Source organism: Megalobrama amblycephala, linkage group LG6 (genome assembly GCF_018812025.1).
Source record: "Megalobrama amblycephala isolate DHTTF-2021 linkage group LG6, ASM1881202v1, whole genome shotgun sequence".
In the NCBI taxonomy this organism is placed as follows: domain Eukaryota; kingdom Metazoa; phylum Chordata; class Actinopteri; order Cypriniformes; family Xenocyprididae; genus Megalobrama; species Megalobrama amblycephala.
Window position 1 is genome coordinate 38,130,724 of NC_063049.1, and position 13,266 is coordinate 38,143,989.

The window sequence follows — 13,266 nt, forward strand, 5'->3', positions numbered from 1 at the left end:
TAGGAATAGGAATGTTGTCCCATTCTTGTCTAATACAGGCTTCTGGTTGCTCAACTGTCTTAGGTCTTCTTTGTCGCATCTTCCTCTTTATGATGTGCCAAATGTTTTCTGTGGGTGAAAGATCTGGACTGCAGGCTGGCCATTTCAGTACCCGGATCCTTCTTCTACGCAGCCATGATGCTGTAATTGATGCAGTATGTGGTCTGTCATTGTCATATTGGAAAATGCAAGGTCTTCCCTGATAGAGACGACGTCTGGATGGGAGCATATGTTGTTCTAGAACTTGGATATACCTTTCAGCATTGATGGTGCCTTTCCAGATGTGTAAGCTGCCCATGCCACACGCACTCATGCAGCCCCATACCATCAGAGATGCAGGCTTCTGAACTGATCGCTGATAACAACTTGGGTTGTCCTTGTCCTCTTTAGTCCAGATGACATGGCGTCCCAGTTTTCCAAAAAGAACTTCAAATTTTGATTCGTCTGACCACAGAACAGTTTTCCACTTTGTCACAGTCCATTTTAAATGAACCTTGGCCCAGAGAAAACGCCTGCGCTTCTGAATCATGTTTAGATATGGCTTCTTTTTTGACCTATAGAGATTTAGTCGGCAACGGTGAATGGCACGGTGGATTGTGTTCACCGACAATGTTTTCTGGAAGTATTCCTGAGCCCATGTTGTGATTTCCACTACAGTAGCATTCCTGTATGTGATGCAGTGCCGTCTAAGGGCCCGAAGATCACGGGCATCCAGTATGGTTTTCCGGCCTTGACCCTTACGCACAGAGATTGTTCCAGATTCTCTGAATCTTTGGATGATATTATGCACTGTAGATGATGATGACTTCAAACTCTTTGCAATTTTTCTCTGAGAAACTCCTTTCTGATATTGCTTCACTATTTTTCGCCGCAGCATTGGGGGAATTGGTGATCCTCTGTCCATCTTGACTTCTGAGAGACACTGCCACTCTGAGAGGCTCTTTTTATACCCAATCATGTTGCCAATTGACCTAATAAGTTGCAAATTGGTCCTCCAGCTGTTTCTTATATGTACATTTAACTTTTCCGTCCTCTTATTGCTACCTGTCCCAACTTTTTTGGAATGTGTAGCTCTCATGAAATCCAAAATGAGCTAAATGAGCAAAATGAACGAAATATTTGGCATGACATTTCAAAATGTCTCACTTTCAATATTTGATATGTTATCTATATTCTATTGTGAATGAAATATAAGTTTATGAGATTTGTAAATTATTGCATTCCTTTTTTATTCACAATTTGTACAGTGTCCCAACTTTTTTGGAATCGGGTTTGTATGCTACAGAGTGGACCGTACTTTATGCTGAAAATCAAAAGTCTCGCTTAACTTTGGGATTGTGTTAAGGGAAGTCTCCAATAATGTCTCCTTGTCTGTCCCTCCCTGCAGAGGCACCACATTGGAGACCGCAGCCTGTCCCTTTGCAACATGTTCCTGGACGAGATGGCCAAGCAAGCCCGCAACCTCATCACAGACATATGCACAGAGCAGTGCACCCTGAGCGACCAGGTCAGTGACGCACACACGCTTTCAGCGCTGCCAAAACACAGAGGGACTTTTGGGAGTTCTGGAATTTTCCATGTCATATCTGGGATTTTAACAAACTTAACTGGGTTTAAAAAGAGTTCTGCAAATTCACCAGGAATGTTCCATTCCGTTGCAATATGATCGCAGTGAAATTAAACGGTGATTGATTCACTAGACACAGTTGGCAGCACTGATTCGAACACATACAGCCGGCTTTAATGAATAAACTTACTCTCACCCCCCTCTGGTGAATGTAACCGTCATGTTGTAAGCAAACCGGACAGCAGCTCATAAGTAACTTTTCGCTTTGTCTGGACTGCGGAAGGCACATTTGTCTTAAGGAATTACAGTCTTAAGGTCAACATGAAACCCATTGTACTTCTCTAATCTGACATATTTCCAAGTGCAACAAGATATTTATTTGGCAAAGACTTAGGCTAGGACTTGGTTTTATTAATCAGGAATTGATTGGATGGTGAAAAGTGGATGTTACAGGTGGTTGGAGGAGAGGTGTAGTAAGAGGGATTTGGATTTGTGTCAATTAAAAAGGAAAATTGTTTTAGAAGCAGATCGGGTTACATTTTTTTTTATATTAAATTGTTCATTCTTTCAGATAAATTTATATTTAAAATGTACAATAATTTACAAAACTGTTTATATGTATATCAAAAAATATGTACATATCACAGAAACAGTTGTCAGTTAGTTTTAGGACAGGTGGTTCAGTTAATCAGTGAAGAACATCTGTGACCAATTCATTGATTCAGACTGAAAACCCATGAGTTTGACACTGTGTTGAGTCTTTTTGAGTGACCCATTAGAAAGAGTCAACACTTAAGAGTCATTTGTGCATGAGATGGACTATACTGGCCAGGCAGCATGTTATTGCGTGCAACCAGTGAGGTTAATGCAACAGAAATATATCTATTCATTACCTATATTTTATTACACCTAATCTTTCATTATGTCCAGTTCAGGATGCAAGCTCACAACTCAAGCTCACAATTTCTTTTGCTGTGGTGCTGTATTTTAGTATGTCATAAATCATTCGGTTCTAGTATTTTAAGAAAAATGTATGTTTATACACACACATTTTTTTATTATTTGAAATAACTTGCACTGATGAATTGTGCACAACGTGACCAGGAACTTGTATTGAGAAAGTAAGTAGGGTCAATTTTGATTTCATGTTGACTTTAAAAAGGGGCTTTTTCCTGTTGCTCTTCTGTGCAGCTACTGCCAAAACATTGTGCCAAAACCATCAGTCAGGCCGTGAACAAGAAGTCGAAAAAGCAGACGGGGAAGAAGGGTGAACCAGAGAGAGAGAAACCTGGTGTTGAGAGCATGAGGAAGAACAGACTCCTGGTCACCAAGTAAGGATGAAACTTACTCTTCTTCTATATCTAGTCAGCATAAACTGTTAATCCTTGTTGCTCATACTGTATCTAATATAGTCTGGGTCATTTTGTCTTTTACCACGTTCTAGTTTCTGTAATTGATTTTGTCGATGAGGGCATGTCTGCATCCCTATTAGAACTCACAAGTAGAGAATCACTGTGTTAAACAAAACCCAGCTGGAAGCCCTTACCTATTATCCTCCCATACGGCAGACATTCAAACAGATCCTCCATATAATATAAAATGGATTTATCCTAAAACCTGCCATGGACACACATGAGCAGTAGTAACAGTATGGCCCCATGGTGAGCAGCACTGTTGTGCTGGTTAAGCTTTGCCTGATTGGCTGTATAATCTGAAGGAAATTGGTTTTTAAGGCTGTCGTCTGGTTTTTACAGTCTGGACAAACTGCACACTGCCCTCTCAGAGCTCTGCTTCTCCATTAACTACGTCCCTAACATGATGGTCTGGGAGCACACCTTCACCCCACGCGAGTACCTGACCTCCCACCTGGAGATCCGCTTCACTAAGTAAGTCAGACTTCCATCTTGATGCTTCAGATACCACAAAACTCTGAATTAAACTACATCCTAATCTGAACTCGGGCTGGGCGGTATGACCATAATATCTTGGTATGAGTAAATTAATATCGTAATGTTGCTGGAAATTCAATAGGAAAAAAAAAAGTTTATTGCATCACCATGTGATAATGCCTTTTTCTTTTTCTTTTTTTTTTTTTTTTTTGGGATAATGTTGCTGGAAATTCAATAGAAGAAAAATGTTTATTGCATCACCATGTGATAATGCCTTTTTAGTAACAATATAGCATTAAAATGATATTTTGAGCCGCTAATCCTACACCTACCCCTAAACCTAAAACCTACCCATAACCATTTCTTAAAACTATGCACTGTTAACAGACAAACAAGCGTAATCACAATAATTTATTTATTGAGAATTTTTTTTTAAAAAAGATGTCTTTTTGGCTCGTCTTTTTTTTTTATAGATATGAATATATGACAGTATATAGTATGACAACAAAATGTGGCAACTGGTACAGATGTGTCCCCTTTTAATTGTGAACTGTTTAATTATATAAATATAGCATTTATTTATTTTTTGTCTTTTCGGCTCACCAATGCTGCATTAATTTGCTCAAAAAATACAGTAAAACCAGTAATATTGTGAAAACAACTGTTTTCTATTTTATTATATATTTTCCAATGTAATTTATTCCTGTGATCAAAGCTGAATTTTCAGCATCATTACTCCAATCTTCAGTGTCACATGATCCTTCGTTCATCCAACGTTCTGATTTGGTGCTCAAGAAATATTTCTTGAGAAATATCAATATTGAAAACAGTTGTGCTGCTTAATATATTCCTTGATGAATATCCTTGATGAATAGAAAGTTCAAAAGATCAGCATTTATTGGAAATGGAAATCTTTTGTAACATTAAAAATGTCTTTACTGACACTTTTGATCAATTGAATGCATCCCTGCAGAATAAAAGTATTAATTTTCTTATTAATACTAGTATTTAGTAACTTTTTTTTCTAAATCCTGTCAGTTTAAAGATCCCAGTAGCCTAAACTGAATTTGGCTGCTACCTCCATAAACACATCACTGCTCGTTTTATCTATTACGTTACCCACAGTCAACCCTTCCTGATGAGGTCTATCAGCACTCGTTCCACTCTAGCATCAATCATATTGATTTGCCTCATAGGGGAGAGTTACTGTTGCGTTTTATGTGAGGGGAAAATTGTCTTCCAACTCTCCCTTATTAATTAAGCTGAGAACTCAACGGCTTAAAGAGCCTCTTGGGTTTATTGTTCGATTTGTGTAATTTATTGGACTAGTGGTGAGAGTTTGGGTTAGCATGATTTTTGACTCAGTTCCAAAATAGAGCTTTTCCAACTAAATAAACATTGGGCAGAGGAATAACAGGTATTTTCCACTGTTGGACTCAAAACTCTGACGCGGATGCATTGGCTGGCCCCTCTCTCCCGGGCTGTGAACCCCTCATGTGGCCGTGCTTCTCAGCAATGAGAGGCCCTGTTAGCAGATCTCACCACCCAACCATGTGCTGTTATTACCCATTTCCATCTGATGGGGTAAATAGCCTTGATTCAGGTCAAAGCATAAAAAGAATATGTCGTTGTTATGGATCTGTTTATGGTGGCCACCATTGCTCTCTGAACAGCACCAAATAACCAAATCCAAATTGACCCTGATTACTTTTGTAACATATATTCCAGGTCTTACTGTGCATGATTAATTGGTGCATTTTATTCCAAAGAAGAAAAAAAAAAAATGTTTATCTTCGTAAGCTTTTATCAAAATGTAATAACTTGGACCAACTTTAAAACGATTTTCCTTTTCAGCTGTCACAGATTTCTTTGTTCTTCTTTTTTTGCTCTACATTTTTCTCATATAATATCATGTTTTGTTTGGAAATATTCTACTAATGTAGTTTTATTGTTCATTATTTATATAATTTAACTTAAGCTTAATGGGTTGCAAACAGCATTTCATGTTCAATTGAATGACTTTTAAATAAGAACTATTTGAGTAAAAATGCATATTTAGTAGGAAATTATGTAAGGCAGGATTTTATACATTGAGGGTTTTTCATTTGATTGTTCATTCAATTGTATTGATTACTGTTTTTATTTATATTATTATTATTAATAGTATTATTATTATTATTTTGTTTTCTTCCTGCTTGGTCTTGGTTACATCAGCATAAATGTTGTTTCCAATGTGTAGGAAGTAGGGCTGGGACAATGAATCGATTCATCTCGATTCGTGGATCGATTCTGTGATTTTTTTTTTTTTTTTTTTTTTTTTTTCCGAATGCATCACAATTCTCTCTAAAATTGATTCTGAGGTTAGTTTTTAACAGCAGATGGCGCTCTAGGCTCTTTAACCATATGCTCAAATCCTCATGAAGAAGAGCACTCATGCTTCCGGCTGAGTCTGAGAATGTACTTGCACCTCAGAATGCTTTAATGACACAAGATTAATGTAAACAGCCCACTGCAAACACCCTTGTAATTCGCTTCAACCTTTTCGAAACTTTATGAATGATGTGCGTGTAAGGAATTGGAAGCAAGCAGAATAGGTCTGTTTCTAAAGCAGGCAGTGCCACCTGCTGTTAAAAACTAAGCTCAGTATCGATTCGTGAGAGAATTGCGATGCGTTCAGAAAATCTCAGAATCGATCCAGAATTATTTCTCAATTCACAATGCATCGATTTATTGTCCCAGCCCTAGTAGGAAGATACATTTTGATAAAATATTAAGAGAACAAACCTTTTGTTCCTTACATGCACCGATTATTAATGCCAAATTTTTCTCTTTCTTGTCTTTCGCTCTGTAATTGTTGCTCAGGTCCATAGTTGGGATGACCATGTACAACCAGGCCACACAGGAGATCGCCAAACCATCAGAGCTGCTCACCAGCGTGCGGGCCTACATGACAGTGCTGCAGTCCATTGAGAATTATGTGCAGATTGACATCACCAGAGTGTTCAACAATGTGCTGCTGCAGCAGACCCAACACCTGGACAGCCATGGAGAGCCAACCATCACCAGCCTCTACACCAACTGGTGAGACTCTATGTCAATACCAGAATGGCCTCAGAGTTATTTCAGAGCTTAACTTTTGCTTTTACAATAGGATGAAGGGCTCTGTTCCAAAACCAAGTATACTCCCTACATAGGCTGCTGCTTAGACAGCATTCTAACTGAAATAGAACCTCTTAAGTGACAGATTTAGAGGACTCTACATAGGCAGCAACAAATGGCACTCCTAACTCAAATCTTTGACTTAATTTGAATAGACTTTGGCATTAGTATATTGCCAAGCTAACAACATAATGCTCTAAAGGCCCCAATAATGACAGTGAAATTGAAGAACTAGGGTTGTCAAAAATACCAACTTCGGTATCAAGTCGGTACTGAAATTTTAAAAATGTGACGATACAAGCATTTCCCCTTAGCATTTTAAGTGCTGTTGAGTGGATTCTTAAATACTTCTGATTGGCCATTGTGTTCACACGCTCAACAGATTTGTCTGTGATTGGCTACAATGATCAACACTTCAAAAACATGTTGTAAATAAACATATTAAACATTCTTCATGACATATCTGTTGAGCATGTGAACACAATGGCCAATCAGAGGTGTTTAAGAATACGCTCAACAGCACTCAAAATGATAGGGGGAAATGCCTATGGTATTATCACAATTTTAAAATTTCAGTATCACAAAAGTGACACTGACCTGAAAAGCTGGTTGTTTTAAATCAGTATATTGCATAAAGTGATAGATAAGTAAACATAACGTGACTTGACTTGACTTACCTTTGCATACCACTGCAAAGGTATTTCAAATCTTTTTACATTTAAATGAAGAATGAAAAAGAAAGAGTTTACTGGGGCCTTTTAGCTCCAACTCACCTGCCTGGGCAGTTGCCCTCCAGGAGCTGAGTTTGAGACCACTGCCTCAAAATGAAACATTGGTTTGGTGTAAATCTGTTTGCAGGTATCTGGAGACTTTACTGCGGCAGGTTAGCAATGGTCACATCGCTTACTTTCCTGCCATGAAGGCCTTTGTCAACTTGCCCACAGAGAATGAGCTCACCTTCAATGCAGAGGAGTATTCCGACATATCTGGTGAGGGGGAAAAAAGCATGCCATAAAAACACACTGAATAAAAGATTTCCTTGTTTAGAAACATTTCACATAGTTTTCTTGAGCTGGATGTGATTATTTCCACACTCAAACTGCCATAGCACGTCTAAAGTTCTTGACTTCTTCTCTCAGAAATGCGCTCACTCTCTGAGCTGCTGGGTCCATATGGGATGAAGTTCCTCAGCGAGAGCCTCATGTGGCACATCTCTTCCCAGGTGGCCGAACTCAAGGTGAGCGATAGGGGTCTCTGAGGTGAAAGGTCACATCATTAGGCTTGTCACAGTTCCAAACTTGTTTGCCTAGATCGAATCTGGATTTTTATTTTTATTTTTTTTTACTCCTTTATTTATTATTTATACAATTTTGAATTTTATTTTTTTTATTTATTTTTTTTTTTTTAAAGTAACTTTGACTTATTGCCAGGTCACTCCTTTATTTATTTTGTATTTACATTTATTCATTTTGGCAGATGCTTTTATCGAAAGCGACTTACAAGTGAGGAATACAACAAGCAATTCATCATGAAGAGGCAAATGGACACAAGAAGTGCTCACAATACAAGTTTCAGACATTGCTCAGGGTAGCATAAGCTAGAATAGGGAGGGATTAGAGAAAATGAAAGGATAGGGTTTGAGGTTGAGGTTAAGTGCTTACAAAAGAGATGAGTTTTCAGCTGTCCTTTGAATATTGCCAGGGATTCTGCACTCAGGATGAAGGCAGGGAGATCGTTGAGTGGAAGTAGGAGGGAGCTGAGCCTGTGGTAGATCTGTAAGCAAGCATCAATGCCTCGAACTTGATGCGAGCAGCAAATGGTAGCCAGTGCAGAGAGATGAAGAGAGGTGTGACGTGGGCTTTTTTGGGCTCGTTAAAGACAAGATGTGCTGCAGCTTTCTGAATCATTTGTAGAAGTTTGATTGTGCATGTTGGAAGTCCAGCCAGAAGAGCATTGCAGTAATCGAGCCTAGAAATGACCAGGGCCTGGACGAGAAGTTGTGTTGCATGTTCTGTTAGAAAAGGCCTGATTTTCCTGATGTTGTGTAGTGCAAATGACCCAGCTGTCTTTGCAATTTGGTCTTTGAAGGTCAGTTGGTCATCAAGGATTACTTCAAGATTCTTGGCCGAATTTGATGTGGTAATTGATGATGTACCTAGCTGGATTGTGAAATTGTGCTGTAGAGTTGGATTGGCAGGGAAGATGAGAGGCTCAGTCTTTGCCAGGTTGAGCTGCAGGTGATGTTCTTTCATCCATGCCGAGATGTCCGCCAGACAGCTTGAGATTCGTGCAGCTACTGTGGGATCATCTGGTTGGAATAAAAGGTAAAGCTGTGTGTCATCAGCATAGCAATGGTATGAGAAACCATGTACCTGTATGATGGAACCCAGTGATGTAGTGTATATGGAGAAGAGGGGTCAAAGAACTGAACCCTGAGGAACCCCTGTGATCAGTTGATGAACTTTGGATACCTCCCCTCTCCAGGCAACTTTGAAAGACCTACCTGTGAGTTAGGATTCAAACCAGTGAAGTGGAGTATCTGTGATGCCCAGTGATGACAGAGTGGACAGAAGGATCTGATGATTCACAGTGTCAAAGGCAGAAGATAGATCCAGCAGATGATGGAAAAATGAAGCTGCAAAAATAACTATTCATTGAACAAAAATATAGTCCAGCACGTGGGCCTGCTTACTGGGAACAGAGTTTAGGTAGCACTTCCCCTCACTCCGAGTTATTGGATAACATTTAGACCTGAACCAAAAGCTACTTTGATTACATTATGTACATCATGAAGTATGAATGGTGTATTGTTTGCACTACCTTAGACAATGATGTAGGAATGAAAAGTTTCTTGAGTAATGAGAGCCAACCAAAGTGTGAGAACGCAGGCTTGGCACATGTCAGTGATGTTCTAACATGCAAACCTCTTTCCCTCAGCTGAAAGTAATTTGGGGGGGGGACAAGTTTCCTATCTGACCCACAATCAGCTGTGGAGTGAAATGGTTTATTTTGCATTTCTATTCTGTGGCATGTTCACCAAAGGACTTAAACGTGGAATATGTTTTCTCTTAGAGCTCAAATTACGCAAATGATTTGTTGACATGCAAACTCGTGCTCTTGCATTTCTTCACAGTTCTCGTCTCAGGCGATTTCATGCCTTTAAACGGCTACTGTTCAAAATTGTTCTGCTTTGGTGTTAAAAGTAATGTTCTGGGTTCAAAATTAAGTTCAAACGACAGTGTTTATGCCGACATTAAAAATAGTTTCTGCTAATCAACATTGTGTTATAAATGCTAAGATTGCAATGCTTTTGAAGATGTATGTAGGTTTAGGTTATGATGACCTCCTGTGGAAGGATGTACAGACTTCAGACTTATTCGCAAAATTTTTTCCTGCTTATTAATCATACTGTCTTTTGTTGCCATTTCAGAAACTTGTGGTGGACAATGTGGAGGTTCTGACCCAGATGAGGACCAGTTTCGACAAGCCGGACCATATGGCAGCACTCTTTAAGCGGCTGACATGTGAGTATGCATTGTGGGACTTTTAATTATATACACTAACTTCAAAAGTTTGGAGCCAGTAAGATTTTTTTTTTATTTTATTTTTTTTAAATGAATACTTTTATTCAGCAAGGATGCAATAAATTGGACAAAATGACAGCAAAGACTACAAAACATTTCTAATTCAAATAAATGCATCCCAGAAAAAAATGTATCACAGTACATTTTTCTAATATAAATCATTTCTATACTAAATGCAATAATATATCAACTACAGTCAAACCAAAATTTATTCAGACATTTCATTCATTATTACAGTTTATTCACTATAGTTTAAAAAAATGGTAATAAAATGTGACAAGATCTCAGAGTTAATCTGTGTCAGAAAAAAATAATCTTATTTATGTCAGATAACACTTAAGCAAAACATGGTCCGGTCAAAGTGTCTGAATAATTTTTGGTTCCAAATTTTTATCAGTTTTACTGGTGGTCTACTGTATGAAGAATTTTTTGGTATAATATGTCACAGTTTACTTTATTTTGCTATCCTCACTTACATAAATTAACTATAGTGTCCTGCACCCACTAGTAAAAAAATTATATCTAGTGTCTGAATCATTTTTGGTTTGACTGTAAATTCCTTTTTTTTTTTCTCTACTGTTCTAGTTCAGATGAATCTGCCCATGAGCAGCATGTAAAAACAAAGCGAACTGTGTTTGGTCACTTTGTGTTACTTATCTTCTAGTTGAAGTGGCAGGTTTTGGCTAGAATTAGCTTTAATGAGAGGAGACTTACATTTTGACATAGTTTTAGAGTCATAAATGCGCAAAGCTATATTTAAAATATTGTGAGGCAAGGTCAGAAATTACAAATAAAACACCAAAAAAAAAATGAAAATGACTCTTTTTATAATTGACAAATTTGGAATATTTAAAAAATTTTACCTTTCCAGCCATGTCCACTTACCACAGGTCGAGAAGCACTGTATTAGACAATAGCTGTTTGGAATGTCGTGGTATGAGCTGTAATAACACGCAGACAGGACCCTCTACACAGAGCTATTTGTGGTATTTGTTATGGCTTGTCCTCATACAGTCCTGTATTACTGAGCTCAAATGTGAGCAGGAATTTAAAAATCCCGTCTGAGGAATGTGACCCATATACACACCACCTGCAGACCTATTTTTAGTGGTTCTAAAGGACGAAAGTGGCCTATTTTTGGAAGTTATTAATATGACTTGTCTTGTCTATTTCTGTAGCGGTTGACAGCGTGCTGAAACGGATGACCATCATCGGCGTGATTTTGTCATTCCGCTCTCTGGCTCAGGAAGCTCTCAGAGATGTGAGTTGTTATCACGTCTCGTTTCTCTCACATGGACAGCACTTCATCTCAGTGGAAGGATGCTGTTCGTCTTATAGCTGAGATCTTACTCATTTTACTAAAATTATTAAAACTCAAACTAAAAATATAATGAAAATGTAAAAATGAAAGCTAATTTAAAATATGAATAAATACTATAACAGTATATAAATTATACTAAAATTACACTGATTCAAATATGCCACCTGAAGATGCATCAGGTTTGGTTGTCACGTGTCACATGACAAGTTTTAATATGAAGAGTGAATGAGATGTTAGAGCTACAGTAAGAGAAGATTTATAGTAAATGATAATTGAAATGCATTTACTCATGCATATTTTCATTTTAGTGCTGTCAAATTGATTAATCACATCTAACATAAAAGTTTGTATACATACATATATCAGCGGATCTGTTTATCACTGTATTTATTAGGGATCCGCTGATAGACACCTGCTTTAAATGGTCCTGTGTGTATCTAAGTGCTTGGTGAAGAGTGTCAAAGATGTCGATTTACAACCTGTTTTTGAAGCGTTGATCATTGTAGCCAATCACACACACATCCGTTGAGCGTGTGAACACACACATATTATATTATATTATATATATATATATATATATATATATAATGTAAATGTACATATATATTTACAAACTTTTTATGTTACATGCGATTAATCGATTTGACAGCACTAGTTTATATATATGTGCTTTTTAGAGCTTGATGCAATAAATTATTGTCCATGTTTATTGTAAGGAAAGAGCAGCTTTGTGTTTGAAGGAAGAAAGAAAATAATATGGCATTGGAATGAGGATGACAGTTAAATATTCCTTTGTTTAGAAATGTTCTAGCACAAATGAGCTCTAACCACAGATGTGTCCTTTTCTCCAGGTGCTGTCCTGCCACATTCCCTTCCTGGTGAGCTCCGTGGAAGACTTCAAAGACCACATTCCTCGCGAAACTGACATGAAGGTAGGTGACGTTCAGACTTGATGTTGGCAGTAACAGTGGGCTGCTGGACCTGAAATTCTCCCTTTTCTCAGGTGGCCATGAACGTGTATGAGCTGTCTTCTGCCGCAGGCCTGCCCTGCGAGATCGACCCTGCTCTGGTTGTGGCTTTGTCTTCCCAGAAGTCTGGTAAGTTATTTAAGACCATTTGAAATGGCAATGCACATCAGGCCATTTTGATCCCAGATGCAAAAGTTAAATCCTTTTTGGCTTCAATATATAAACTGGCAAATTTTTTTTCACAGTCAGAGGAAAATAAAATGCCGTAACTGGAAGTTCTTTGGTTTTGCCCCCCCCTAAGAAAGTGCTGATATGCATCAGGTGTTTTTGCTCTAGATTTGTTAGAACGGTGAACGTCCACATTTGGATTGCTCCTTTCATCAGCATTTGCCCCAAAATACGTAGTTACCAAAGTGTGACGTCGGTGTGCACACACTTGAAAGAAAAGTTAAACAGGAATTCTTTTTCCAAAGTGCACTTTGGTGCTCACATCTAAAGACCATTTTATGCCAAATGATTTACCAGAAATCCCTGTATTAAGACCTTGGATGCAAGCTAGCTGGCTGTAAAAAAAAAAAAAAAAAAAAAAAAAAAAAAAAGGTTTGGTTTGTGCTGAAACGTTAAGTGGTATCACATGCTTTATATCAATCTGGTCAAGTACTGCAGCGTTAGGATGCTTGCTTGCACTGTGATTACGGTGTAACCTCATGCTATAATACACACTTGAAAACATGCATTA

At 38.1% G+C, this 13,266-nt stretch overlaps 1 protein-coding gene across 10 annotated transcripts in view; it reads left to right on the forward strand.

The window, feature by feature from the left end:
* The window catches only part of nckap1 (NCK-associated protein 1), a 58,035-nt gene that overhangs the window by 38,995 nt on the left and 5,774 nt on the right, over positions 1–13,266 (forward strand). For all 10 annotated transcript variants that reach the window (XM_048194523.1, XM_048194529.1, XM_048194524.1 and 7 more), the window contains 10 exons: positions 1,427–1,546; positions 2,798–2,937; positions 3,361–3,492; positions 6,358–6,576; positions 7,513–7,643; positions 7,794–7,891; positions 10,085–10,178; positions 11,417–11,499; positions 12,411–12,491; positions 12,563–12,656. In XM_048194523.1, the coding sequence (XP_048050480.1) occupies positions 1,427–1,546; positions 2,798–2,937; positions 3,361–3,492; positions 6,358–6,576; positions 7,513–7,643; positions 7,794–7,891; positions 10,085–10,178; positions 11,417–11,499; positions 12,411–12,491; positions 12,563–12,656 (1,192 nt within the window). The remainder of the gene's footprint in view (positions 1–1,426; positions 1,547–2,797; positions 2,938–3,360; positions 3,493–6,357; positions 6,577–7,512; positions 7,644–7,793; positions 7,892–10,084; positions 10,179–11,416; positions 11,500–12,410; positions 12,492–12,562; positions 12,657–13,266) is intronic.